Consider the following 27,809-nt stretch of genomic DNA (forward strand, 5'->3'; position numbering starts at 1 on the left):
TATTCTATCAGCTCCTAAAGCAATATGCATATTTTCCAGAATATTTAAACCAATCAAAATATTTGGACGATTAAAAAATCAACACAATATGAGGAAATTCTTAATGAAAAAGTTAAGTAAATCAACTGTTAAATTGCATGATTCTCTTCAGTTCAATGTCGTAGCATAAAAAAGTTAAAAACTGGAGATTTGCCCTTAGAAATTAAATATTTTTCTCTTCTTAATTGATGGAAACATGTTATGGAAACTAGTCACAAAATAAAATTATTGTGTTATACATATAAAAAATATAAATGCCCTAGTACATGACACAGTCTTTGAATTTGCCTCAAGATGATTTCTCATTTAATACCTTCCTTTAAATATTGATACAAAATAAGAGGTCAGCCAAACATCTTGGCAATGCTAAGAAATTATACTTTAAATGAAGTATGAAAACACTTATTTTCATTTTCTAATCTTAATTCAGAGAAGATGGAAAATACAAGTGTTCAGTCCCAAAAGAAATATTAACTCCTCAAACTGAGCTGCTTTGGAATAAAAAACCTACATGTGTGCCCTGTGAACTTAGTTAATATAACTATGAGTTCTGCAATTTCTGCATGTCTTGATTTGTACTAAAATTGCAAGTATATTAGTTTAATATTTTATAGGGGTTTGGAAGACTGCTCTTGAAATTTTCAAGGTATAGGATTGTCATTTCTCTGGAAGGAAAAATCCAGCATCTGACAACAATTCTCTGTAATCTTTTACTTGGACAAAGATTCTGATTGGTTACAGTCATGGCTTTTCCTCACACACAAACTGAACAATTTCATAAGTAAAGAGGTTCACTTTTTTCTCTTTTGTTCTAAATAACAAAAACTGTACAACATACCACTAAGGTATTAGGTCTAATCCCAGGCACTCTGATTATTTAACCAGTAGCCATAGTTACTTTTTATTTTTTTAAATCTATAGAATTGTTTTTAATTTTACTATAATTATGAAAAAGGTCACCACATATTTGACCCCTTTTACCCCGTCTACCTCCACACTCAAACTCCCCCTTGACCCTCTGGTAACCACTAGTCTATTGTCCATGTCCATGAGTCTCTGTTTGTCTTGTTCGTTTGTTGCTTTTAGGTTTATATCTCACACATAAGTGATACCCTGTGGTTTTCAACTTTTTCTGTCTGGCTTATTTCCCTTAGTATGAGTATCTCGAGGTTCATCCCTGTTGTCACAATGGCAGTATTTCATCTCTTCTTAAGGCCTGAGTAATAGTCCATTGTATATATGTACCATAGCTTCTTTAGCCAATCATCTATCGTAGGACACTTTGGTTACTTCCATGTCCTGGCCACGGTGAATAATGCTGCTGTGAACATCGGTGTGCAAATATCTTTTTGGGTATGAGTTTCAAGTCTTTGGAGTAAATACCCAGTAGAGGGATTGCTGGATTGTATGGTGGGAGAGTTCTTTATATCTGAACACTCAGATTGTGCTTAATATTTTGTAACTGTTCTATTGAACTTATTTTTGTTCTGTTGTTGTTTATTGTTTTTATTTATTTGTTTTTGTGGCCCTACACAACTACAAGGCACTCTGTTATTGATTATTGACAGATAGTAAACTGTATCAAAATTCTGAATTATTTTGTGGAAATTAACAGGGTTATATTCAGATGCATAGACTAGCCTACATAACACTTCTCTCCACATAAAAGTATGTAATTTTGTTTTTACATGGCCATAAGAAACAGTAAACATTATTTTTCATAGCAACATTCAATGACCTTAAATTTTGGGTATGTTGATGACATTACCTGGAAACTTGCTAGAAATCAAAAATTAAAAAAAAAATTCAAAAAAGTAGGGATATGATTTTCTAATTATCAAGGTTTGATTTTAAAAGTAGTTTAAAATAATCAGAGTAGCTAGCATTTACTAAGCACTTTTTGTTAGGCATCCATTACAATGGATAATTAGTCCCTTTCAATCATTCTCTCACTATTGGGTCATTTCCATTAATATGCTATAATGTCTGCCTCATCAAAAGAATTCTTTGTGTCTTTTCCTTCAAGCTAACTTCTTTCTCTTCTTCTTTTTTATAGAAAAAAAAAATTCTTAAAAGCATCTATACTCATCATCCTCACTTTTTTTCCTCCTGTTCCTATTTTTAACCCCCTCTAATCAGGCTTTCATTTCTTGACTACACTAAAAATACACCCTTCAAACACTGATTATTGCTAAATCCAGTGTCCTACTCTCAGTCTTCATCTTACTGTACCTTTCCCAAAGCAGTATTTGATAATAATTAATCAAAACTATTTCTTGAAAAATTTTGTTCTTTTGGCTTCAGAGATATCATAGTGTTTTTCCTCCTACATAACTGGCGACTTCCTTTTTTCTAGTTTTTCTTACTCTTCCTGGACTCTAAATTTTTAAGTGCCCTCCAAATTGATCTTCACTGAAGTTTTAAGGTTTCTTCATTATGTTGCATAGAATGATGAGCTCTGTGGGTACAGAGATTCTGGTTACCAAAGGGAGAACATTTCTACGAGGGACACAATAAGAATCCAATTGAATTACAAACTATAGTTGCTGCCTGGGCACTTCCAGCTCTTTGCATCCAGGACCAGTAAGAAAGATAAGTAGTCACCATTTTTGCAAGGGCAATTGATCTTGATCATCAAGAGGAGGTAGGACTGGTTGGAATATGTGTGGGGCCCAGGTGATCCGCTTGGGTAACCCTTGGTACTCCTTTGGCCAATTCCGATGAAATATTGACCAGTATAATAAGTCTAGCCAGAGAAGGTCATGGTGAGCAGTGCTCAGAAACCTCAGAGAAAAGGGTCTGGGTTATGCCAACAGGTCAACCTAAGCCCAGTAGAGATGACAGCTGAGGGTGAGGGGATCTAGAAAGCTAGTGGAGGAGGGAGATGGCCAGTGTTATTTGTGGCCCTGTGACAGCTGCAACTTTAAGAACTCTGGCTTGTCCCACTAACTTTTCTCTTCTAAATTTCCCTCAGGAAGAAAGACTTATGGAGAATTTCTTGTGGAAACAATGAAAAGATTGAGGGGCACAAGGAGTGGATTATGGTAGAAATTGTGATTGATTTTCCCAGCTTCTGCGAGTGATGCTGGAAGATGATCCTCAGCTGTCATCCTCTGTAGGGATTTTCCCCAAGGTCATGCCTCCTCCTCAGAATAGCTGAAATCCAATGGCCAATCAGTATGAGAGTGTAAAGGTACAATCCCAGTGCCCCAACTCGAGACAGCTCTGAAGAGCTGTCCTGGCTGCACAGTTACACATGAGGTCAGTTTAGTCTTTGTCGGTACTGCACTGCAGCTCAACCTCTACTTCTGCCTAATTGTATTTAATTCTCCCCTCGTCCATTAGTGTTGATCTCAAAAGCCCTCCTCGGTAAACTTCTGATACCCTAATCTCCATCTCAAGATCTGCTGCTAAGGAAACCCCATTGGAGACAATAGGATATTTTAATATTATTGACTAAAGAACGTGTGCAGTTCCTCACAGAGCAAGGGATGAAACTGATATTCTTGTGTTATTTCTTCTGTATCCATTTCTCACCTGTGCTCCCCCTATTCTGTTTTGTATGGCAGAAAGCTGGATTCTGAGACTACATTTCTTTGACTCTTTTGCCAACTGACTTCCAGTTAGGTTTGCCCAATGGAGGCAGTGGTGGGAGACTGGACGGCAGGAGGAGGGAGTGAGTCAGGGTATTTTGACCCTTTTCTCTGCATCTCCGGCAGTACCTATATGTCATTAGTCATCCTGGACAGTCCTTACCTTGGTAATCCCACTCCCACTGGGCAGCCTCTGCTGTGTTTCTAGCTCCCACTGGTTATACCCAACTCCTGAAATCACTATGTGATTGTAACCCAAGCAGGTAATTAACAATTCCTAAACACACCAAGTAAGTTTGTGCATGCTTAGAACATTCTTTCTCTGCCTAGAATAATACCAAGCCATTTGTTTTATCAGACCAACTCACATTCATCATCCAAGACTCAATACAAGTTTTACCACTTCTTTGGAGCCACCTCTAACTCCACCCCCACCCCCAATATGTGATCTTTCAGAGGTCTGTGCTTCCCTCTATTGTATTATATACATCATATAATCATCATATATTTGCTTGCCTGAGCAAGACTGAGACTTCCTTAGGGGCAAGATTGGTTTGGTTTTTTTATCTTTGTATTCTAATGCTAATATAGGACATCTGATATGTAGGCAATCAATAGATGTTTTTAAATGAATAAATGACATAGAGACAGGCTTCTGTATGTCAAAGGCAAATGTTTATGTGACATAGATTGGAAAATATAGATTTTGGAGACAGAATGTCACAGAATAAAGAAATAGCTCTATACTTAATGAGTTCTGTGAAATGACCTTGGGCAAATTGCTTAACCACTCTAATTTCCCTTAGTGCTTAGATGGAAATGATAACACCAATTTCGTAAGATTGTTATAAGGATTAAAACAATATTCATAATGGGCAAGCTATCATTAAACATCATTCTCATCTGCTCCCATGCAGCAGAGTGCTGAAGCTTTTCACCTGTAATTCTCATTCAGTCCTCCAAACATCTGCACAGTTGATGGCAACTCCATAAAGATGAAAAGACAATAGCAAATTTAAGCTCACAGAATTTACTTAATTTATATAATGATACACAGTATGTTAGTCATAGGCTATACCAAGCTGCAGTAACAAACCAACCCTAAAATTTCAATGGATTAACAGATGAAGGTTTATGTCTTACACACAGAGTATGCTGAGGGCCCAATGGTTCTCCTGGGTACCTTCATTCCAACTTTTCCTCAGGGAGCCAAGGCTGCTGTGTTTGCATCTATGCCGTCTTAAACAGATGGCTTCTAGTTCACTAAAAGAGAAAAAGAGTGACCTGGGGGGTTGTTGCACTATGGCTTTTAAATGCATCAATCAATAGATACACATCATTTCTAACCACTACACATTGTCCAAAACTAGTCAAGTAGCTCTGTCTAACTTCAGGGAAGCTGTGAAATATGGGGATGAAGGAACATAAGGCTATTTAGTGAATAATAATTTCTGCCACACATCGCTGATAGGCCGTAATCAAAATGGTGATATGTATGCCTATATACTCCAAGGCTAAATTTGCCAGATAAAATATAGGTTGCCCAGCTAAATTCGAATCCCAAATAAATGAATATTTTAAGCATGAGTATATCCCATGCAATGTCTGGGACATACTTATAGTAAAAAATTAAGCATTTTTAAAATCAGAAATGCAAATTTTTATTTGTTAAATCTGGCCACTTTATCCAAAAGCCGTTTGTTTCATTCAAGACTAAATCCTCTTGCTAATCTGAAGTGGAGAATTATTGCCCCACCTACCAGTATTTTGAAATTTCTAGATAATGCAAACACATCTGCAGGTTGAAGTTCATAGTCACTAACCAATTTACAACTGCAGCTATATCAGCTTATAGTTTAAAAAGAATTCCTAAAATTAAATAAAAAACTTGGATCTCTGTAATTCCATCACCAAGTAATGTTGTAGCTAAACTTCTGCAACTTTTTAAATAAATTTTTTGAATCTCACCTTTCCTGTATAAACTTAGGAGGTTTGACTAGAAAATCTTGAGAGTATCCCATAAGGCTATTGTGTTACTTTTATAGCAATGTATCAGGATATTTATAGAAACATACCACAAATGACACTTCTGAGTGTTCTCTCTCAAAGCAAACTCCTCAGGAAGCCATAGTTATTATAATGATAATGCTACTGCTTAAATCATTTTTGGAAAATGTAGCAACATGTCGATAATCCTTTCTGGTGACATTTTTTTTTTCATAAAAGCAGATTTGATTTTTGGAACCAGATAAAAGTTATGCAGAGCCGTGTCCAATGGATAGTCAAACTGAAAAATAAATAGAAACTTTAGACAAAATATAAGATGGGTTTATCAAATAAATGAAACTGATTTACTTTTGAAAATCTTAGGCCACAAGTTAAAAGCAGTTAATTTTGAGAGAGATGTTCAGATTCCGACTTCTAGAGATGGTCTCATCCCTGAAATAAGCCTCCAACTTTGAAGAGTTCACACTCAACTGGATGTGTTGAGTTCTGCGTATTGGTTACAAAAAGGTCATCTTCTGTCAAGAAGCTCATTGTTATTTAAGGTTTTGAAAATGCAACTCCACGAAATTTATTACCCAAATACCTTAAAAATGACTTTTATCCTGAGACATAGTTCTTTTTTGGTGAATCTTTAAATTACATTTAAGAAAAGAAATACCTGATCCTCATGGTATTCCACCTCCCAACAGAACACACATGTATGTACATCATACATACGTATAAAGCTTGTCTTAGCTTATTCATCAAATAATTTTATTTTATTTTTTATTTTATTTTTTTATTATTTATTATTATTATTTATGCCTACAGCACCTGGTCTTCCTAGGTGGTCTCCCATCCAAGTACTAACCAGGCCTGACAGGCTTAGCTTCCGAGATCAGACATTGGGCTTGTTCAGGGTGGCATGGCTGTAGACCATGGACTATAGCTCCACTGGGGCATGAACCCAGGACCTTCTGCATGGAAAGCAGACGTGCTAACCACTACACTATGGAACCACGTCCTCAAATAATTTTAAAAGTCCAAAAATTTATGCTCTACATTGTAAATAGTATGTGACAATTGAAGACAATAGAAGAAAAATGTTTCTTTTTAATGGAAAACGGTATGTCATGATTGAAGACCAAGTATTTTAGACAAAAAAGCAAACTTGAAAATAAAACATATTTCTAGACAGAAACAAAACAGAAATAATCAAATAAATAAAACTACACAAGTTTGGCCACATCTCCAGGTCTAAACCAATGGGGTATGTTTTACCGAAACAACTACAGATAGAACTTAAATGATCAAGGAGGACAACTCTGAGAGCCTCCATCATTCTTTTTTTATTTTCTCCTCAACCTCCAATTTGTTATTTTCTTCTCCTTCCTTTTTTATTTTTTATAGAGTATACGTTTTTGCATAGTATGTATGCAAACACACATAATACACATGTTTAAGAATATTAAAATGCAATTCAAAGTCATAATTTGGAAAGATTTATCTAAAAACATTTAAATTTTACATATCCTGAACTAACAAATCTAATTTTAGGAATTTATCTTAATGAATCTGTAGTGGGTTGACTGGTGGCCCATCAAAAGCTGTGTCCATGTCCTAATTCCCCAGAACTTGTGAATGTTACTTTATAAAGAACAAGGGTCTTTACAGATGTAATTTAGTTAAGGATCTTGAGATGATAAGGTCATTCTGTATTATCTGGGTGGGCCTTAAATCTAATGACAAAGGTCATAAAATTAAGGCAGAGGGACATCACATAGAGGAGGAGGAGGCAATGTGACCACAGGCAAATGATGCAGCCACAAGTTAAGGAATGCCAACAGCCACCAGAAGTCACAAAATGCAAGGAACATTATCTCCCTTAGAATCCTAGGATCAGCTTAGCCCTGTCAGATTTCAGATTTTTAGCCTCTACAACTATGAGAGAATAAATTTCTGTTGTTTATACTTATCAAGTTTGTGGTGATGAGCTACAGCTGACTCAGGAAACTAATACAGAAACTATCATAAAATAAATAAATATAATCAGTGTAGTTTTATTTACAATAGCAAAACATGAAAATAGCATAAGATATCTATAATAGAGGGATCATTAAAAATTAGACTATAATATCAGCAAAGCAATATTAGATAATATATTCAAAATGCACAAAAAGCACTTTGCAAGACAGCCTTCAAAGTATAAGTATTATTCCATGTGGATTAAAAGGTATATTGGGGGTTAATATCCAGAATATATAAAGAATTCCTACAACTCAACAACAAAAATATAAATAACTCATTTAAAAAGTGGACGAAGGATTTGACATTACTCCAAATATAATATATAAGTGACTAACAAACATATGAAAAGATGCTCAACATCATTTATCACTAGATAAATGTAAATCAAAACCATAATGAGATATCATTTTATACTCATTAGAATGTCTATAATAATAAAAAAAAATGAAAGAAAAGAACGTTAGCAAGGATGTACAGAAATTGGAAACAGTATGGAGGTTCCTCAAAAAATTAAGAATTGATCTACCATATGATCCAGCCATCCCTCTGCTGGGTATTTACTTGAAAACTTGAGACTTGAAAACTCACGTCTGAAAAAATATTTGCACAATGATGTTCATAGCAGCATTATTCACAGTGGCCAGGACATGGAAGCAACTGAAGTATCCAACGAAAGATGATCGACTAAAGAAGCTGTGGTACATATACACAATGGAATATTATTCAGCCATAAGAAGAGATGAAATACTGCCATTTACAACAACATGGATGGACGTGGAGATAATCATGCTAAGCGAAATAAGCCAGACAGAAAAAGTTGAAAATCACAAGATATCATTTATATGTGAGATATAAACCTAAAAGTAACAAATGAACAGGATAAACACAGAAACTCATGGACATGGACAATGGACTAGTGGTTACAAGAGAGTAGGGGAGAGGGGGTGGAGGGAGGTAAACGAGGTAAAAGGGGTTAAATATATGGTGACAGAAAGAAATTTAACTATGGCAGGTGAACACACAATGTAAATATATATACGCCTTACTATTAAAGTGTACATCTAAAACTTACCAGATTTCATTAACCAGTCACTATAAAAAATTAATTAATTAATTAAAAATAAATAAATAAATGTGCCAAAAAAAAAAGGAATTGGAATCTTTGCGCGCTGTTGGTGGGAACAGTGCAACTTACAACTTCCATGGAAAACAATATGGCGATTCCTCAAAAAATTAAAAATAGAATTACCATATGATTCAGCAATCCCACTTCTGGGTATATATCCAAAAATACTGAAAGCAGGATCTCAAACAGATATTGGCACTTTCATGTTCATAGCAGTATTATTCAAAATGACCAAGAATTGGAAGCAAACCATGTATCATTGACAGGTGAATGCATAAACCATATGCAATCTATATATAATGGTATATTATTTAGCCTTAAAAAGGAAGGAAATATTATATGCTACAACACGGATGAACCTTGAGGACATTATGCTAAGTGAAATAAACCAATCACAAAAGGGCAACTACTATATCTTTTCATTTATGTGGGGTACCTATAATAGTCAGATTCATAGCAAAAGAAAGTGGAATGGCAATCACCAAAGGCTAAGAAGAGGGGCAAGTGGAGATGTTGTCTAATGGATATAGAGTTTCAGTTTTGCAAGGGCAAAACTTCTGGAGACCTATGCACAACAGAGGGAATATATGAAACACTATGAAACACATCTTAAAAATAGTTAAGATGGTTTAAAAAACTTTCCAAATTATATATTTTAAATATGTGTGGTTTATTGTATATCAATTATACCTCCATAAAGCTGTTTAAGAAATATATTGATAAGTGTAATTTCAGCTAGTGACTAAGGACACAGACTCCAAAGTCAGACTACCTGGCCTCAAATTCCTGCTCTGCCACCTACTTGTGGTGTGACCTCGAGCAAATCATTTAATAACTCTGTTCTTTATCTTTCTCTTTTGTAAAATAGAGTTTATAATAGGACTACCTTTCAGAGTTGTTCTTTGAATTAGATGAGCTAATAGTCATAAAGTAAGGTCTAAATAAAATGCACTGACCTCAATCTCACTCATTTAAAAACTTTTTAATGTATTTTCGTTTTCAATTACAGTTGATATTCAATATTATTTTTTATTAGTTTTAGGTGTATAGCATAGTGGTTTTACATTATATAATTTACGAAGTGATTCCCCTGATTAGTCTAATATCCACCTGGCACTATACATAGCTAATACAATATTATTGACTATATTCCCTATGCTGTACTTCACATCCCCATGACTATTTTGTAACTACCATTTTGTATTCTTAATCCCTTCATCTTTTTCACCCAACCCCCTCCCATTTGGCAATTACCAGTTTGTTCTCTGTATTTATGAGTGTTTTAGTTTCATTTGTTTATTTTGTTGTTTAGATTCCATGTATAAGTGAGATCATATGGTATTTGTCTTTCTCTGACATTTCATTCAGTATAATACCCTCTAGGTCCATCCATGTTATTTCAAATAGTAAGACCATTCTTTTTTATGGCTGAGTAATATTCCATTATATATATGTACCACTTCTTTGTCCAATTGTCTATTGATGGGCACTTTGCTTACATATCTTGACTACTGTAAATAGCACTGCAGTGAACATAGAGGTGCATATATCTTTTTGAATTACTGTTGGTACTCTTTGGATAAATACCCAGAAGCGGAATTGCTGGGTCATAAGGTAATTCTATTTTTAATTTTTTGAGGAACTTCCAAACTGTTTTCTGTAGTGGCTGTACCAGTTTGCAGTCCCACTAACAGTACAAAAGGATTCCCTTTTTCTCACATCCTTGCCAACACTTGTGTTTTGATTTATTGATGACAGATGTGAGGTAGATATCTCATTGTGGTTTTAATTTTCATTTCTCTGATGATTATTGATCTTGAGCATCTTTTCACGTGTTTATTGACCATCTATTTGTCCCTTGTGGAGAAATATCTAATCGGGTCCTCTGCCCATTTTTCAATTGGATTGTTTCTTTGGTGTTGAGTTGTATGAGTTCTTTATAAATTTTGGATATTAACCCCTTATTAGGTTTATCATAGGCAAATATCTTCTATTCATTATGTTGTCTTTGTTTTCCTGATGGTTTCCTTTGCAGCGCAAAAACTTTTTAGTTTAGTTTGATATAGGTCCCATTTGTTTATTTTTCTTGTTTCCCTTCCCTGAGAAGATATATCAGAAAAAATATTACTAAGACCAATATCAGAGAGTTTGCTATGTCTTCTAAACTCTTTCTTCTAGGACTTTATGGTGTTGGGTCTAACATTTAAGTCTTCAATCCATTTTGAATCTATTCTTGTATATGGTATAAGAAGGTGGTCTAGCTTCATTTTTTTTGCATGTATCTGTCCAGTTTTCCCAACACTATTTATTGAATAGACTATCTTTATCCCACTGTATATTCTTGCCTCCTTTGTCATAGATTAAATAACCATATAGGTGTGGATTTATTTCTGGACTCTATTCTGTTCCATTGTCAACCTCACTCTTGATGTATCTTTACATACAAATGTTAACAGACATTATTTCTAAGTGATTGTTCTACCTGAGATTTTACTTATTTCTTCTAAGCTTATCTGAATTTTTAAATCTTTTTATTACATATAATTTTTACAAGTGTGATTTTTATAATTAAAGCAATAAAAAGTTTTTTAAGAATACAAAATAAGTTAGATGGTCCGTCTAGTTTAGAAGTTTGTCTCTCTTGGTAATACTAAATAAATCATTCTGAGCAAACTTGGGTTATTTATTTGAGAATTCCTTCTAATATTTTTAGCATTATGCTTAAAAAAGATACTATAAATGTATATGAGAAAAACAGAAGTTATAACAACAGTCTGCAACTATTATGAAAATTATTATAATATTTATAATCTCCTAAGTTTTTATAGTCATATCATTAATTATTAGAGCAATTTCCTAACTGTATGTAGGCTGGGTGACAATAAAAAATTAAATGCAATGCTGCAGATGTATTTAATAAAAGTACCTTGTTGACCCATTATTTTTGCAGCACTGGGAAAAGCCATGGTAGAATTGGTGCTGATCCTGCTTTTCCCTTGGACAGAGTCAGTTCTGGCCTGCTCTATCTCTCATTACTGTGATGACGGCTGTATCCAGATGCTAAATACTCAAGAGACACTCCAATACAGTGTTAAAGACTCTGAACACTTCATCCCCAAAGAATGTAGCATTCCAAGAGAAAACAGACCTCCTTCTGAAACTGGTAAAATTGTGAAGGTGTGTGATAAATCAGGTATCAAAATGAGAGGCCACAAATTCTTAAGGGTGCTCTGTCTCTCACAGTGAGTCCCTGCTCCTCTCACCGACACAGAAACAGTCATATATTTTAAATTATAATAATGATAATAATAATAAGGCTTATAAATATACACTAGAAGCAATAACAAAATATTTTTTAATGTAAAGTGTTACGATAAGCTATTATGCAATTAAGAAGGCTGTTCTCAGCCAGAGACTAAATAGCTAGAGATATAACTAACAATCAAAACATGTGTAATATCTTAAGCTACTTGAGAGGATTTATTTTGAGAGGATGGGTAAGAATATTTTGTCCTTAGGGCACCGGCTTCTTTCATTTTCTTTCCTTCTTTCCTTCCATTTCTTCCTCCTTCCCTCCTTCCTTCCCCCACTTCATTCTTTCTTCCCTTCCTTTGTACAGACATCTTCATATTCACACAAAAAGATACAGGTGTTTAAAAGTACCATTTACTTGAAACATCAACTTTCTAAAGAAATACAAAATTTTTTAAATCTAAAATAATGAATTTTATCTGTATCAAAGACAACAATGGCTTATTTTTCAAACAAATGAATTAGACTATAAATTAGAATAATTGTATTTCAAACCAAAAGTATTAAAGGATTTTTTCTAAAATGACTAGAGCCTAAATTTCTAACAAAAATGTAAAATAATCTGCTTTAGGAAAACAAAAACATGAATTATGACATGTTAATTAAAATTTACTATATAAGACGTTTATTTATTTTGCTAAAGCAATGTATAATGACTGTTTTTTTTTGTTTCTTCTTACTTTTTACTGCAGTGTTACATAAAGTGTACAAGATAAGTATACATCTTGATGAATTTTTAGTTACAGTCATGACCCACCGACCAGATCAAGATAGAGAACCTTTAAAAGACAATGTTTCTTCAATTTTAGGAATATAAGTCTTCCCTGAGGATATTGTTTAAAGTATACATTCCTAGGCCAACTCCCAGGGATTCAGTATCAGTGGGGCTGCGATAAGGTCCCTGAGACTGAATGTTAAATAAGCACCTCCATCCGGAGAGAGTGCCAGTGAAGGAAGCCTGACTTGACTCAGAACTCTAGAAGTTCCACTACTCTGAACTTGAAGCCAGTGAGCAAAAAGATACAGGAAACTTAAGAGGACAATTTAAGGATTTTGAAACTTTACGCTAAGAACAATGAAAAGCCATTGATTGGTTTTAAGCAGAGGACCATATGATCAGGCTTTCATTTTCAAAGTGTAATTTTGTCTGTTGTATGTAAAATAGATTAGCGTAAGTCAAGCATGGATACAGGAATGTAATTAGTAATCTTTTTAAATAGCATCAGGTGAGATGATACGGCTTCCACTGGTGTATGACAGTGGATGAGGAGAGAGAAAAATAGATCTGAGATAGGCTTGGAAGATGGAATCAATAAGACTTTGACACTTAGGAGGTTTAGGAAATAGAATGAGTTGCATGACCTCTATTTTCTGGCATGATCAGCAAGGTGCCTTTGATCAAGAAAAGGGAACACAATGGAAGAGCTGGATCTTGACTTTGGATTCCTGGGACACACGCAAGTGCAGATGTTATCCAAACAGCTGAATAAATGATCTGCAGCTCAGAAGAAGAGCCTGATTGAGAGAGAAATTTGACTATTTTTTTATTTTAATGTATCATGGTAGTAAATAAAATAGGGCATAGCTGAGGTACCAAGGACAGATAAAATGACTCAGAAAAAGTAAAAGCGAGAAATAGTGAAAATGATAACATTATCTATGTACGAGGTACTATACATGATTCGGGGGCACAACGGTGAGTAAGATAGGGTTCCTAGTTTACTGTCCAGTGGAGGACGCATACACTTTAGCAGATCATATACTTCTAACCTGGTAAATGACATGAATATAAAATGCTGTGAGATTCTGGAGGAGGGCAGTTAAGTCTGGAAAGTTGAATAAGAATTAGCCAGAAGAAAGCTGGGAAAGGCTTTTCAGGAGAAGGAATAAGATGCACAAAAATACTGAGTCTTGAACCAATGTCATATGTGTGTGTTCACGAGCAGTCCAGTAGTATGAATGCACAGGGTTTGACAGTCATGCAATAGGTCAGACAAAAGAAAAATGCTCCCGTTATGGCAGATCTTGCATACCCTGCCAAGGAGTTTAGGATTTATTCAGTAGGGACAGGGGAAGGACACAGTCATATTTGCATGTTCTGGAGATTACTTAAAACCAGTCATGGATGGTTAGGGCGAAGGTGAACACAGCAGAACTGGTCAGGAAAGAAATAAGCTACTACATGTATACAGAGTCGTGATAGGGATAAAGAGAAGTAATACACTTCATAAATATTTAAGGCTGCTCCTTAATTCAAAAAGCCTGAGTGGAAGGACATATTTGCTTAGCCCAAGGTTTCTACCTGCTTTAAATGCATTTGACGGGGATTCTGGAGAGACGGCAGAAGCCCAGATTTTAAATCTCTGAATTCCTATAAAACAAAAAGCAAAAACAAGCAAACAACAGCTACAAACGCAGAGTAACTGTAAGGAGAAGCCAAAACGCCTGGGCAAAATTTGCAACAAAGCTAGAGGACCCTCAACAGTCACAGATTCTCAGAGGGAGTCTGCGCAGGAAGAAGGAAGCCAGTGGGCGGCCACTGCAAAGTTCAGGCCCAGCAGCAGCTGCGGGTGAGCTCAGGTGCGGGCAGGTGCGGGCAGGTGCGGGCAGGTGCGGGCAGGTGCAGGCAGGTGCGGGCAGGTACAGCTGCGGGTGAGCTCAGGTGTGGGCAGGTGCGGGCAGGTGCGGGCAGGTGCGGGCAGGTGCAGGCAGGTGCGCTGGGCCGCTGCGGTAGCGCAGGCCGCTCAGGACTCAGCAGTCTTCAGAGTGCGGCCCGCATGGGAGCCAGCACTTCGTTCGCTCCCGCCTGGGTGACGCTCCAGCCCACAGGACTTCAGGGTCCTGAGCAGCAGAATCCCACTGTGCCTTCAAAACTGTGACTTGCTGGTGCTCCAAACTGGGACATAGCCCCACAAGGAAAAGATGCTGCAAGTGAAATAAATCTCAGCAGCACCTGGACAACTGTGACAAAGTAAATAAAAGGTCCAGGGGGTTGGAACCTGGGCCAGGAAATCCCAGAGAGCAAGCCACCAAGGTTATGACCACTACACAGAACAACAGAAGAGGGAGCATGCTGAAGTTAGAAAAGCCTTTCTCCACTCGCCTCGCTATGAAAGTTCAAGAAAAAAGAAAAAGAAATAGAGAAAAGAAACAAAAATCGAATTTCCCTTAGAAATGAGCACAAGGAGAGTATTGAGGGGAAATCCAATACAAAATTATTATAAGAACAAAGAATACAGGACAAACTAACATCCCTACATACAAAGAAAGCAGGCAGGGAGGAAGATATGTCCACAAAACAGCCCCGAACTGTAACCTACCATTTCCAAAAGAGCGTAAAAACGTGACGAAAATGAGTCAAGATGTGAAAAACATCATAAATCAAAATTAGAAAAATTCAGCACTGAGGTGACAGAACTCAGAGAAGTATTACAAATTAATCATTTCAGAAAAAAGATGAAACTATAGGAATATAAGAGCAAATAAACACAACAGTGCCTTAAGAGAAATAGCAAGCATATGGAGGAATTTTAAATTGTTTTTAAAGAAATTGCTTTAAAAATCAAAAAGAAAAGAATGAGAGAACACAGCTAGCACACAGATCTTTTCCAGCTGCAGCAGATGGCGTGCTTTACTTTTTACCCGCTGCTGCTTTACAAACTTTCTCTTAGGCATCTTTGTATCTTGTGGCCCCACTTGGTTCTTGTCACATGGCAAGTACAGAATACTTTTGTTAAATAAGCGGTGTTTAACTCCTGTGATGGCTCTCTCATCTCCTATCTTCAAGACTGGAGGAGCCTTCAAAGATAAGAATAACACTAACCCAGATCCCTTCCTTCACTGGCTTTGAGTTAATTTTCCATTAGGAGGATAAAAAGGAGAGCTCCCTTTCAGAGATCAAATACCAGTAATCGCCGCATTTTTTTCATGTTCTTTCCTTTTTCAATGGTTCCACTTCCTTGTGCCTATTATACGTAAGTAAGCTTTTTCTATGATGTAAAAAATTATCAGGACACAAATATATTCATTCATCCCAAGTCACATAGATTAAGTAATTCAAAACAAATAGTTATGATGCGACAAATAGTTATTGGGCAGTAATGAACAAAACCACAGATTAGGTTCTGCCTTCATAGAATTACCCTGAGGTAAGAAGCTCGTAAACCGGTAAACAAATAAACAAAACCATTATAGATTGGGATAAGCACTGGAAAGGAAATAAACATGGCGATGAAATGTTGGGGGAGCTATTCTAGATAGCAAAGTCATGGAAGACTTCTCTAGCCATATCCATAGTTTCCTATCATCTGCTTCGTTTAAGTTTCTCAAGTGCCTCCCCATGAATCCCAGTTGTTATTCCTCTTTGGGACTACCTACCTGTCTTCTTTCCCTTTTCTTCATTTCCTCTAAAAGGTGCATGGGTATAGATATAAATACGACTCATTTCTGACCTCATAGAACTCATAGTTTAGTGGAAGAGATAGACATGTAAACAGACAGGTAAATATAACATGACAAAGGCATACCACAAGTATAAATGGCATTACTCTTCTTCCTATTTAACTCTTTTGCCATGGCCTCTGGAGCCCCTGGAAATCCCTGTTTTCCTGTTTGGGTCCAGGCTGAAATTCACCTGGTTCCCTGCATCATCTCAATATTTACATTTTATTTTTTGGCTAGATCAGAAGAAACTTGACTTGCATACAATACTAGCTTAATTCTCTCATAGCCAGTAGATCCTGGCATTGGCTTGAGATACATAACTTAAAGTAACATGGAAAATTTATTTTAGAATTCCTTTCTTAAAGAGCCCATATTTTTCACATCAAAATTTTCAAATAAATGCTGAATAAGATTTTTAGCCAGATAATTGAAGCTGATTATCACGCAAAAGAATGTGTGCAAATGATAACTGTCATTCTTAGAAATCTGTACTGCCTTTCAGTATCACTGTATTTCTATCAGTAAGTAAGTTAACCAACCATGTTGGTCTGATAATCAGGCAGTGAGTGTTTATTTGGACTGCAGGAATTTTTAAAGACAGATAACACAGACACAGAATGTTATATAAAAGACACGGAGAATTGGAAGTATTTGAACAGATACGTGGGTATTTTATGTTTTGAAGTAGCTAGTGGTTTATATTACCTTGTCAACTCTTAGATTCATCGCAGTTCTTTGAGATTCCTCTCAGATACTCTTAACTACTGGGAATTGCTATTTTTCCTGCAAAGAACGGGGTAGCCACATTCCAGGGTCCAGCATTGGGGACAGATGAGAAAGAGCAGTGATAATTCCTCTGCCCTATATCCTTCACTTCACATATTACAAGGTCCTAGAATAGAGTAGAATTAGCTGTCAATTCCAGCTTTATATGAGGTGGTAAGTGAAGAAAGAAGGGGATTTAAGTCCTCTGAAGGCGCCTTCTCTCTGTGTGATTCTTTAATGAGGATGACAGCAGGGCCGAGGCTTCTGGAAATTCTCACACAGGCATTGGGTGTAATCAGTTCATAAGGAGTTTCAATAAGGTCCCTTCAGAGCAAGGCCATAAGGTCAAGAAAAAGTCACCTGCTAAAGACACACACTACAAGAAGCAATAATTATTTTGGAAAATAAAAGTTAGCAAACACCTTGCTGTAAAAAGTGCCTGTTCTTTCCATCTAATTAAATCATTCCATTAATACCGTACACACATCTCTATCATTGCACTCACCACACTGCAGTTTAATTGGTTTATGTATCTGTCCCTTCTGCCTAACCATGAGTTCATTTGTGTAAGAACAACATTTCAGTTGTTTTCTTACCCTCAGAATCTAGCACTGTCTGGCACAGATTAAATGTGTTGAATAAATGACTAGAAACATAACTAAAGAAGGTAGACAGATTAAAATGCAGCAGGCATCTGCATGCAGTATATAAAAAGGATGATTGGATTAAAAATAATGTTATTTAGTGGTATTTGGAAATATCGAAGAGAGCTAATCAACAGACGTGAGTATTTAAAAAAAAATGTAACATCTACATTAGACTATTGTAAAATATGAGTGAATTTCTTTCAGGAACATGTATGTCTGGATATCCAGGCTCTATGGCATTTCTAGAGTATTTGTTATGTGCCAGGAGCTAAAATAGGAATTGAGACTATAAAGACAGATATTCACAGTCTTTCTACTCAAAATGTTTAAAGTCTAGTAGGAGGAAACATGTTTATTAAAATGGCTCTGAGACAAAAGTTTGTTGCCAGCAGAGAGAGGCAGAAGGAGAGAGTGATTACTTCTGATATGTTCTATAAATGGGAAATACAGAATAGGGAAGATGGTGCTTCATTTGGGTCTTCTAAACTGAAGATGTGGTTAACAGAGTCGGAGGAGGCAGAAGGGCATTTTAGATTGAAGGAGCTGCTGGAGAACAAGAAATAATAAACTTGGTGGCCTGTATGAGCAGAGTTTAGCATGGAAGGGGTGTAGGGTTCTAGAGAGATAAAGTTCTAAAGTTCATATGGTATAAAGTTGCTCTATACAATATGAAATAGGAAGTGGAAAGTGTATTAGTTTGCTAGGGCTGCCATAACAAAGCATAGCAGATTCCGCGGATTAAACAACAGAAATTTATTTTCTCACAGTTCTGGAGGCTAGAAGTCCAAGATCATGGTGTTGGCAGGGTGGTTTCTTCTAAGGCCTCTCTCCTTGACTTGCAGATGGCCATATTCTTGTGTCTTCACTTGGTATTTTCTCTGGACATGTTTGTGTCCTAATCTCTTCTCATTAAGACACCAGTCATATTGGTTAGGGCTCACCTAATGACTCCATTTTAACTTAATTACCTCTTTAAAGATCCCATCTCCAAACGTAGTTATATTCTAAGGCACTAGGGGTTAGGGACTTCAACAAATGAATTTCCGCCGAGGGGAAGGGGGTGCACAGCACGCACAATTCAACTCATAACAGGGTTAGGTGTGAATTTAGATCACCCAGACAGGGTGGAGGACAAGCAGACAGGTGCAGGACCAGGGACAAGGAGTAGACTATGAGAGATGATCATAGCCTGAACTAGAAAAACAGAAGAAAGTGTATCAAACGGAAACTGACCTGCAGGATAGAATTCAAACAGAAACTGACCTGCAGGATAGAATTCAAACTCCTCAGCATAGTTCACAGTGCCCTTGGCTATTGACCCCTACTTGCAGACTCATGTCCTGCCACTGGACATTATACAAGCTACCCTCTAGGCACAAAGACCTTCTTAAAGCCTCCAATGACACTGTGCTTTTTCTGCAAGCTAAGCCTGTGTGCCTGCTTTTCCCTCTGCCTGAAATATTTTTTCCCCTTTTCTTAGGCAGCTGAGAATCTATTCAGGTAGAGGTTATCAAATGTGGCCTTCCCCATGAAGTTCCAGCTTTCTCTGGTGGTAAGTCACTTCCTCCTCTGGACTCTCAGGAGCATTCTGTGCATAGACTCTCTCACATTGTGCTACAAATATTTTACTTTGTATATGCTTGCCACTCCCATTAAACTTTAAATTCCTTGTAGGTTGGAATTAGGTTCCTTTCTTTGTTTCCCCAGAGCCTGAGATGGTGATCAGCAAATGGAAAACATGCAATAATACTTTATGAATGTATGAGAATCAAAGTCTTCACCTGGTACCACCTAGATTCTAGCAGGTGAGCCCTTGCTTGTCCTTCCTTTGTAGTATCTCTTTCTAACTAAAACACTAGCTAGAGACTAAAGCAAAAAAGTCAGATTTTCCATATTTGGGGCTAAATCTCTCTTATAAAAAGAAACAAGATATTTTCACAAACCAGCAAGGAAAATTCCAGAGGAAAAGCCAGGCAAATCAGCAGTGTTTCCAATCTGTCACCACTTTAATCCATCTTGTAAATCACTTCCAGTTTAATTTTAAAGGACAAAACACCACTGTCTCCATGTCTTTTTCTTTTTAAGAACTTAGTGAGTGGCTCCCATTGCCTATCTGATCAAATCCAAGTTTCCCAGTATGGTTTGGAAAAACTTCCACAGACTGGCTGCATTTCATCTATACAGTCCGCTGTCCACACAACTGTCAGACTTACCTTCCTGAAACACAGATAGGATTGTTCACGTTCACATTCAAACATACTTTAAGGCTCTTCATGACCTCAGATAAATTTCAAATTCTTCCATAAGCTTTCTATTTGGCCCTGGTCTGTCTTTTCTGGTATATCTTCAGCTAACTTCCCAAGTTGTCTTTCTCAAATATTAACATTTTCCTGTTTCTCTGTCTCTACAGTGTTCAAATTGTTCCTGAACCACCTGTAATACTCTCTTCCACATCTGTTGTGAAAGTCAGCAGTCCTAACACAAAAGAATCCAATCTACCAAGCTTCCTGCATTTTTTTTTCTACCCACATTGAGATTCAATCTCTGAGCACAGTCTGATTGGGACCCCATGATATCTCATATTCCTTACAGCTTCTCATAATACTCTTATCTTTCCATGATAATCATTTACGTATTATATCATGTCTATCAACACACAAACGCGCGCGCGCGTGCACACACACACACACACCCCTTTTAAAATACCCTCCCTAGACCCCATATCTAATGCTCTATTTCACTGCTTCCCTTTCTTGTAAAATTCCTCAAAAGATCTGTTTACATATGTTGTTTCACTTCCTTTCCTCCTATCTTCCAAGCTCAGTCCAAACAGACTTTCATCCACCACTCACTGAAACTACTTTTACCTGGGGCCATCAATAACATGTGTATTTTCAAAGCCAATAGGCAATACTCAGTCATCATCTTGAAATAGCAGCACCATTTGACACAGTCCATTTACTCCTTGCTGCTTGGGCCACTCTCCTCCTTTGGTGCCTGAGACACCACTTTTCTCTTGCTCCTCCTCTTCTCTCTTCCACCTACTGGCCAGTCCTTCTCTGACTTCCTTACTTGATCTGAACTGTCCCAACCTTCGCAAGTTTAAGTGCCTACGATTTAGCCCTGCTCATCTCTTCCCAACACTCTCACCCTCTGATCTCATCTAGTCCCACGGGTCTAAATTCCATTAATACACGGACAAGATCTAATTTTCTCTTTGTAGCTCTTACCCATCTCCTGAATTCCAGATTTATATGTACCACTGCCTAATCAATATTTCCACTTAGATGTCTAACAGGCATTCCAAATATAACATCCAGAACTAAACTTGATTTCTCGTCTCTAAAATATGCCTCTATCATACCCTTCCTCTTCTTAGCAAATGGCCTCTCTGTTCCTCTAGATCTCAGAATCATCTTTGACCTTTCTCTTCCTCATCTAAGCTATTAGCAAATTTTGCTAGCTCTGCATTCAAAATACATTTAGAATTTCACTACTGTCCACAAATCTTTTACTGCTACCTCTCTGGTCTAAGCCACCATCATCTCTTGCTTGAATTATTTTAATAATCTATTAACTGGATTTTGTTAATATGTTTTGTTAATATGTTTTTTATTTGTCTTCTTTCACTTGAATATAAGCTTCTTTAGAGAGGTGTTTTGTTTTCTTTACTACTGAATTCCCAGGACCTAGAACAGTGCCTGGAATGTTGTCAGTATTCAATTTACATTGAATAAGTGAATGAATAATTGTCACTTATTAGAAAGCTTCTGTGGCCAGTAACTAGCTCTGATTATATATTCCCATTAACACCTAGCTTAGTACTTTTCATATGCTAAAAATTTTAAATGTTTGTCAAATTAAATTGCATGTTATTTCTCTCTGCTTCTTAAAGATTCTCACTTCCTTTTCAGTGGAGGTCTCACTTTTGCTGTCGAAGTTCATTTTTGCTAGAAGCCTCAGTTCTTGCTATTTCTTTAACTTTCTCTTTTCCTATCTATATTCTATTTCAACTTTAGTTTCTGGGCTTCCAGGAAACTCAGATTACAATTCTCATTTCTCAGCTCTTAGTGGCTATCCCCCACAATTTAGCAGTCTATATTTTCTGCTTCATGGGAATTTTGACTTGCTTTCCCAAGAATACTGTAAATGGCATAGTGGCAGAGATCACGTCATACTCCCAAATCCTTGAAAATATATAGTACAAGGTTACATGCACGATAAGTGATTAACAACCATATCAACTGATTCAGAATAGTATTACCACTTGCATATTAGACATCATCACTTAGATATTTAACAGGGATCTTATTCTGCCTCAAATAGAATTTCTGATTTTAGCATCCATACAAATTACTTTGCCATTCTCCCCCATGTATTAGTCACTATAGGTATCCAGTTTCTTAAGTCCAAAGGAATCATTTTTTAAAAATTAAGCTTTTATTCTAAGATAGTAGATTCATATGCAAGTTGTAAGAAACAATAAAGGGAGACCCTGTGTACCCTTTACATAGTTTCATCCAGTGGGTAACATCTTGCAAAATTGTAGCACAGTCTGGCAGTTTCTTAAGCAATTAAACACAGAGTTACTATATAACCCAGCAATTCCATCTCTGGGTATAAACCCAAGATAACTGAAAACATATACCCACATACAAACATGTACACGAATGTTTATAGCAACATTATTTATATCAGCCAAAATGTAGAAAGAACTCAAATGTTCATGAGGATGAATGTGTAAATGATACGTGGTATATCCATAAAATGGAATACTATTTCGTCATAAAAAGAAATTAAGTACTGATACATGCTACAACTTGGATGAAACTTGAAAATATTGTGAAAAAAATCAGACACAGAAGGCCACATATTATATGACTTCATTCACATGAGAGTCTTGAGTAGGGAAATCTACACAGAAGGAAAGCAGATTAGTAGTCGCTTAGTGCTGGGAGGAGAGTGAGCAAGAAAAAGAGATGGAGAAGATGAAGTCAGAGAGGTAATGGATCTAAAAAATCTAGGGCTTTTTATGCCATTATAAGACATACCTTTTACTCTGAGTGAGATAAGAAGGCCCGGAGGGTTTTGAGCATAATTTGACTTTTAAAAGTCACTCTGGCTGCTGAATATAGAATAGAACACACGAAGAGAAAGCAAGGTGATTAGTGAAGTGGCTATTCCAAAAATCAAAGCAAGAGATGAAGATGGTTTGGACTAGGGATTAACTTTGGAGATAGTTAGAACTGATTGGATCTGGATATGCTTTAAAGATTAAAATCAAAGGATTTGTTGTGGATTCAATGTAGAGTGTAAGAGAAAGAGAAAAGGCAAGCATGACTCCTGTCGGAGCCAGCCGACGAAGTAATTGAGGGTACCTGAAAGGGGGAGCATGGACTGAGGAAAAGAAAGCAGACAGACAGAATTGCAGGAGGGATCACAGAATCAAGCTGTGTCTGTGTCCCCGAGTTTATTTAGAACACACTATTTATAACATTACAATAAGAAAGACAGTAGTCAAGAACCAAGGTTAGCCAGATTACTTATCTAGTAGAACAATGAGATTCTCACAACTCAGAACTCTCTGCTAAACTGTAGCAAGGAATGTGCAGTGATTGCTATGTTGAACAGTTACCTCCCGGTTTTCCCAGCGCTTTACAATCTCAACTTCTTACATTGTTGCCAAGTACACAAATATCCTTGTTCCTTGTTATACGTTTTCACATGTCCATAAGTGACTCCCCACAGACTCCAAGGTTTTGGGTCTGAGCAATTGGACAGATGAAGATGGTATTCACTGAGCTGAAGAAGAGTGCAAAAGGACACGTTTTGACAAGTTACACGTGAGAGTCTGTTTTTGGACATGATAATGTTGAGATGTTGGGTAGGCAATTGGATATATTTGAATCTGCAGTTAACTGATAGTCTGTGTTGGGGCTATAATTTGGGAGCTGTCAACATGTAGACTCCATGTAAAGTCATTAAGTTGAAGAATATCACTTAAGGCATTGGCCTGATAGAGAGGAGGTCCAAGACCTCAAGGCATTCCAAAATGAATAGGCCTGAAAGATGAGAAGGAACTAGCAAAGGAGACTTCAGGGCATTTATTATAAAATCCACATTACCTTAATCATTATAGGACCCTTCTCAAGTCTTTAACCTCACTTTCCAGTCACACAGAATATTGTTTTTTGAAATACACCAAGTCCTTTCCTGTTTCAGGGCCTTTGTTTTTGCTGTACTTTCCACCAGGCATGTTTTCACCTAGGCTCTAATTTTGGTCACCTTCTTCTCTTACTACAACTCTCAGCTAAATTGTTACCCATCTAATTCCCATCTAATTTTTCTCTAACTACCCTGATTCAAAAGGCCCAACCCGACCACCCCAAACTAAGTTATGGCTCTTGCTATAATCTGAAATTATTTTACTTATTTACTGTCTAGAAACAATTTAACAAATATTTACAAAATTATTACTGAATGCCAAATGAAAGCGCTTATTTCTCCTTGCATGTAACTTCCCGGAGCGCACGGGCTTCATTATCTTGTCCTCTGCCGTATCCCAATGCAATCGACATTGCATCAGCAATCAATCTGAGTTTTCAATGTTTATTTACGGAACGGATCTCACGACACCGACAAACCTGCAAACAAGAAATGTGCCCACCACACGGCTCAGTTCCAGAGCAGTCCAGCGTCTGAGAGGTCCCGCGCATGCGCCACTGTTGTCCGAGCACTACGGCCTGAACCCCGCCCCTTTCCTTGGACGAGTTCAACCACTGCGCATGCGCCACGGGGCCTGTCTGTCCCTTTGTCGGCGCTATCAATAAAGTTTTAGTGAGCAAAGACTCTCCTTTTCCTTGACAAGATGGCGGAGTACGACTTGACTACTCGCATCGCGCACTTTTTGGATCGGCATTTAGTCTTTCCGTTGCTTGAGTTTCTCTCCGTAAAGGAGGTGAGCGGGGCTTTGAACGCGAGGAAGTTGTGGGAGCGCGTGCAATGCGGGGCAAGGCCGAAAGGCCGTGGCGGTATCCCGCGGCCTGACACGTGTGAGCAGCCGCGAGTTTGGTCCTGGGTTGGACAGGAGGGACCTACTGGTAGCTTAGAGTCATAGGAGTCGGTTGGTACCGCGGAATTTGGCCCTGAGGAGGGGTGAGGTGACAGGTGAAACACGGGAGAATGCGGTCTAAGCTTCACTTTTGGAGGTGCCAGTGCCCAAGGGACTCCCGCGTCAGTTCCTTTAGGAAGTTGACTCCTCGCTGTTTGCTTCGCTGTGGTAATGCTTGAACCTTGCTTCAGGCCGGCTTCTAAAAGCAAATTGGGAGGTTTAGAGATTTTTATCGTTCTTTCTGAAACTGTGGGAAGGGTGTGCTTGGCCTGCCGGATGGTTTGGAATAATTTTCTTACACTTAATTGAAATATGTAGCACTTTTAATTTCCATAAAGTCGTGAGTTCTTTGCATTGTGTTTTCCTGGTCTTTCGATAAGTGGCCACTTCCTATAAGCGTAACATGTTTTGTCGGATGGTGACGGGGACTCCCATCCCTCCCGGAAAATAAAGCAAAACAACCCAACAAAATTTTAACCTAAAAGTTGTTTTCCAGTTGTATATATATATTGAATTGGTTGTTAACGTTCATTTAGCTATTTGAGCTATCTTTAACAAGTACTATGTGGTTCTGGTACCTCGTTTTAAAAATGTCTCATCTCAGCCCTAAGAGTTTTGAAATATTGAGCTTAAGTTATACTTTGAGTTTATTGGGAAATTTGGTGCATTTTAATAATTATAATAAAGTACTATTACTGTAATGAAGAGAATAGAATATTGGTCAGGAATGATAAATGAATTCTATTCTGGAAGCAGATTACAACATAGGTCTACTTAGGATACCCAGTAGATTTGGGGAATAGATTTTATGTTCCCAACAGCTGTAGAACAAAAAAGCCCTACAAATAAACATTAAGTTGTTCAGATAACTTTTCAAGTCTTCCTGGTGGTTACGGTTTATTAGATAAATTCATACATCCTTTTCTAAACATATAGACAACTCAAGTCGTTGATGTTAGGGAACAGCAAAGGTCATTTTCAATAAATGTTCAAGGATGTCTTACCAATACAAAACTTTATTTTGAAAGGATATGTTGTTTTTGCCTTGGTTTTTCTTTACATAAGATGTGCTTACACCTGTGTTTTAGAGCTTGAATATAATAGCCAGGTCGCCTTCTGTTTTCTTATCTGGATAAGGGTAATTCACCACAGATCAAGGAATAGAGAAATACAATATTATGAAATCCTTTACCAGCTATCGTAGAATGCTTCTAAACTAACCAAACTTCATATTTTTTGTAATGTGTTATTTACACTTTCGTTTTTCAAGACAGATACAAGGAGGAATATGTAAGTGTAAATTAGTGCTTCATAGGGCAAGACCAAAACTATGAATGACAGCTGAGAATCATAGGAGAATAACTGTACCCAAGACCTCCTTGGAAAGAATGGTGGTAAAATGGCCATAATACACCAAGGGGAAGGCAGACATGCTGGAATATTTACTTAACAATTACTAGGTATAGGGCTCCAATAGGCTTGTGATAAATCCATGATAAAACCCAGATATCTCACTCCTAAAAACTTATTCTTTAGAGAAGATACATGCCTACAATTATAAGGCAAAAATTAAGTCAGAGAAGTACTGGCAGAGTGCTGTTAAAATTGAGGAGACTATTCAGTGAGCAAAAGGACTTTGAGGAAGAGAGGTTTTGAGTTTTGAAGGCTGTGTGGTTAGGAGAGTCAGTGATCATGATACATGAGGGCAACAATTAGATATATTTATACTTTATTGGAGAATATAAGCTCCATGAGAGCAGGAACTTTGTTTTGTTCTTTGCTGTGTTCTCAGCACATAAAATTTGCGTCTGGCATAAAGGCTTTTAAAGATTAATAAATGAGTAAATAAATACATATTCATGTGTCCTGTTCTTTATTCTCTTGTGATGTGGAAGGCAAGGTAGTGTTTAGGAACAGGCGCTGGATTCCTACTAGGATTAGGATCCTGGCTCTGTCATTTGATACCTCTGTGTACTTGAGGGCATTTTCTTTCTCATCTTCACTAGGCTTTTTCTCCTGCATAAAATGTTGGTACTGCCTCCAACCTCGTGGAGTTTACATGAGATGATGAATATAAAGCACTTAGCTTTCTGGGACAGAGTAAATACTCCCAAATGTTTTCTACTAGGAGGCTAGGCCATTCTATATGAGAGGGAAGAGAGAGAACCAATAGCAGGTTTACAGGAGTGAGGTAAAGACTGGAAATGGTGACTTGAGGAAACCAACCAAAGACAAGTACAAGGATTGGTAAGTGTGGAGGGCTCAAATAAGATTGGAAATTATACATTTATAGTACTAATGACGGTCATTCTCAGTAAGAGGACAGTGGAAGGTTACTGGGGTGGGGTAGAAATGTTTGGAGGTAGGCTTGCAGATAAATACTTAAAGATTAATAAAAAAGGATTGTCGATTAACAGAAAAACACAAATGGTGTTAACTATATCTTGCCTAGTTTTGAAACAGCCAAACATAAAAAAAAATAGGTGACTATTTTCCCAGAGCTAGAGATTGACATTGAATTGTATTAGAAGAAAATTAATGGCATCAGTGATTCTGCTAAAGAGAAAATCTTTGAAATAGCTAAAAACGATAGCCAAATTTATGTAGAAAGTTACAGCCAAAAAGGGTGATAAAAAAAATTGGAAAAGCAGAGGGTATGATGAGATGAAGCATTTTAATGATAATGGTGGAAGAGGGCATGAATTTAAGTTGGAAGTCTTAAGAGATGAGGTATTGGATGAAAGTTGTAATTTGCAGGA

General features: G+C 37.1%; 1 protein-coding gene and 1 non-coding gene across 2 annotated transcripts in view; one reads left to right on the forward strand and one right to left on the reverse strand.

Moving 5' to 3' along the window:
- Positions 1-6,564: 6,564 nt before the first annotated feature.
- TRNAG-UCC lies at positions 6,565-6,637 on the reverse strand. The gene has a single exon. It is a non-coding gene; the product is annotated as a tRNA-Gly (tRNA).
- Positions 6,638-24,713: 18,076 nt separating this feature from the next.
- The window catches only part of EIF3E (eukaryotic translation initiation factor 3 subunit E), a 44,992-nt gene continuing 41,896 nt past the window's right edge, over positions 24,714-27,809 (forward strand). Inside the window, exon 1 of the mRNA XM_006916612.3 lies at positions 24,714-24,897. Coding sequence (XP_006916674.1) covers positions 24,808-24,897 — 90 coding nt within the window. The 5' untranslated portion in view covers positions 24,714-24,807. The remainder of the gene's footprint in view (positions 24,898-27,809) is intronic.

This window comes from Pteropus alecto, unplaced genomic scaffold (genome assembly GCF_000325575.1).
Source record: "Pteropus alecto unplaced genomic scaffold, ASM32557v1 scaffold164, whole genome shotgun sequence".
NCBI lineage: Eukaryota > Metazoa > Chordata > Mammalia > Chiroptera > Pteropodidae > Pteropus > Pteropus alecto.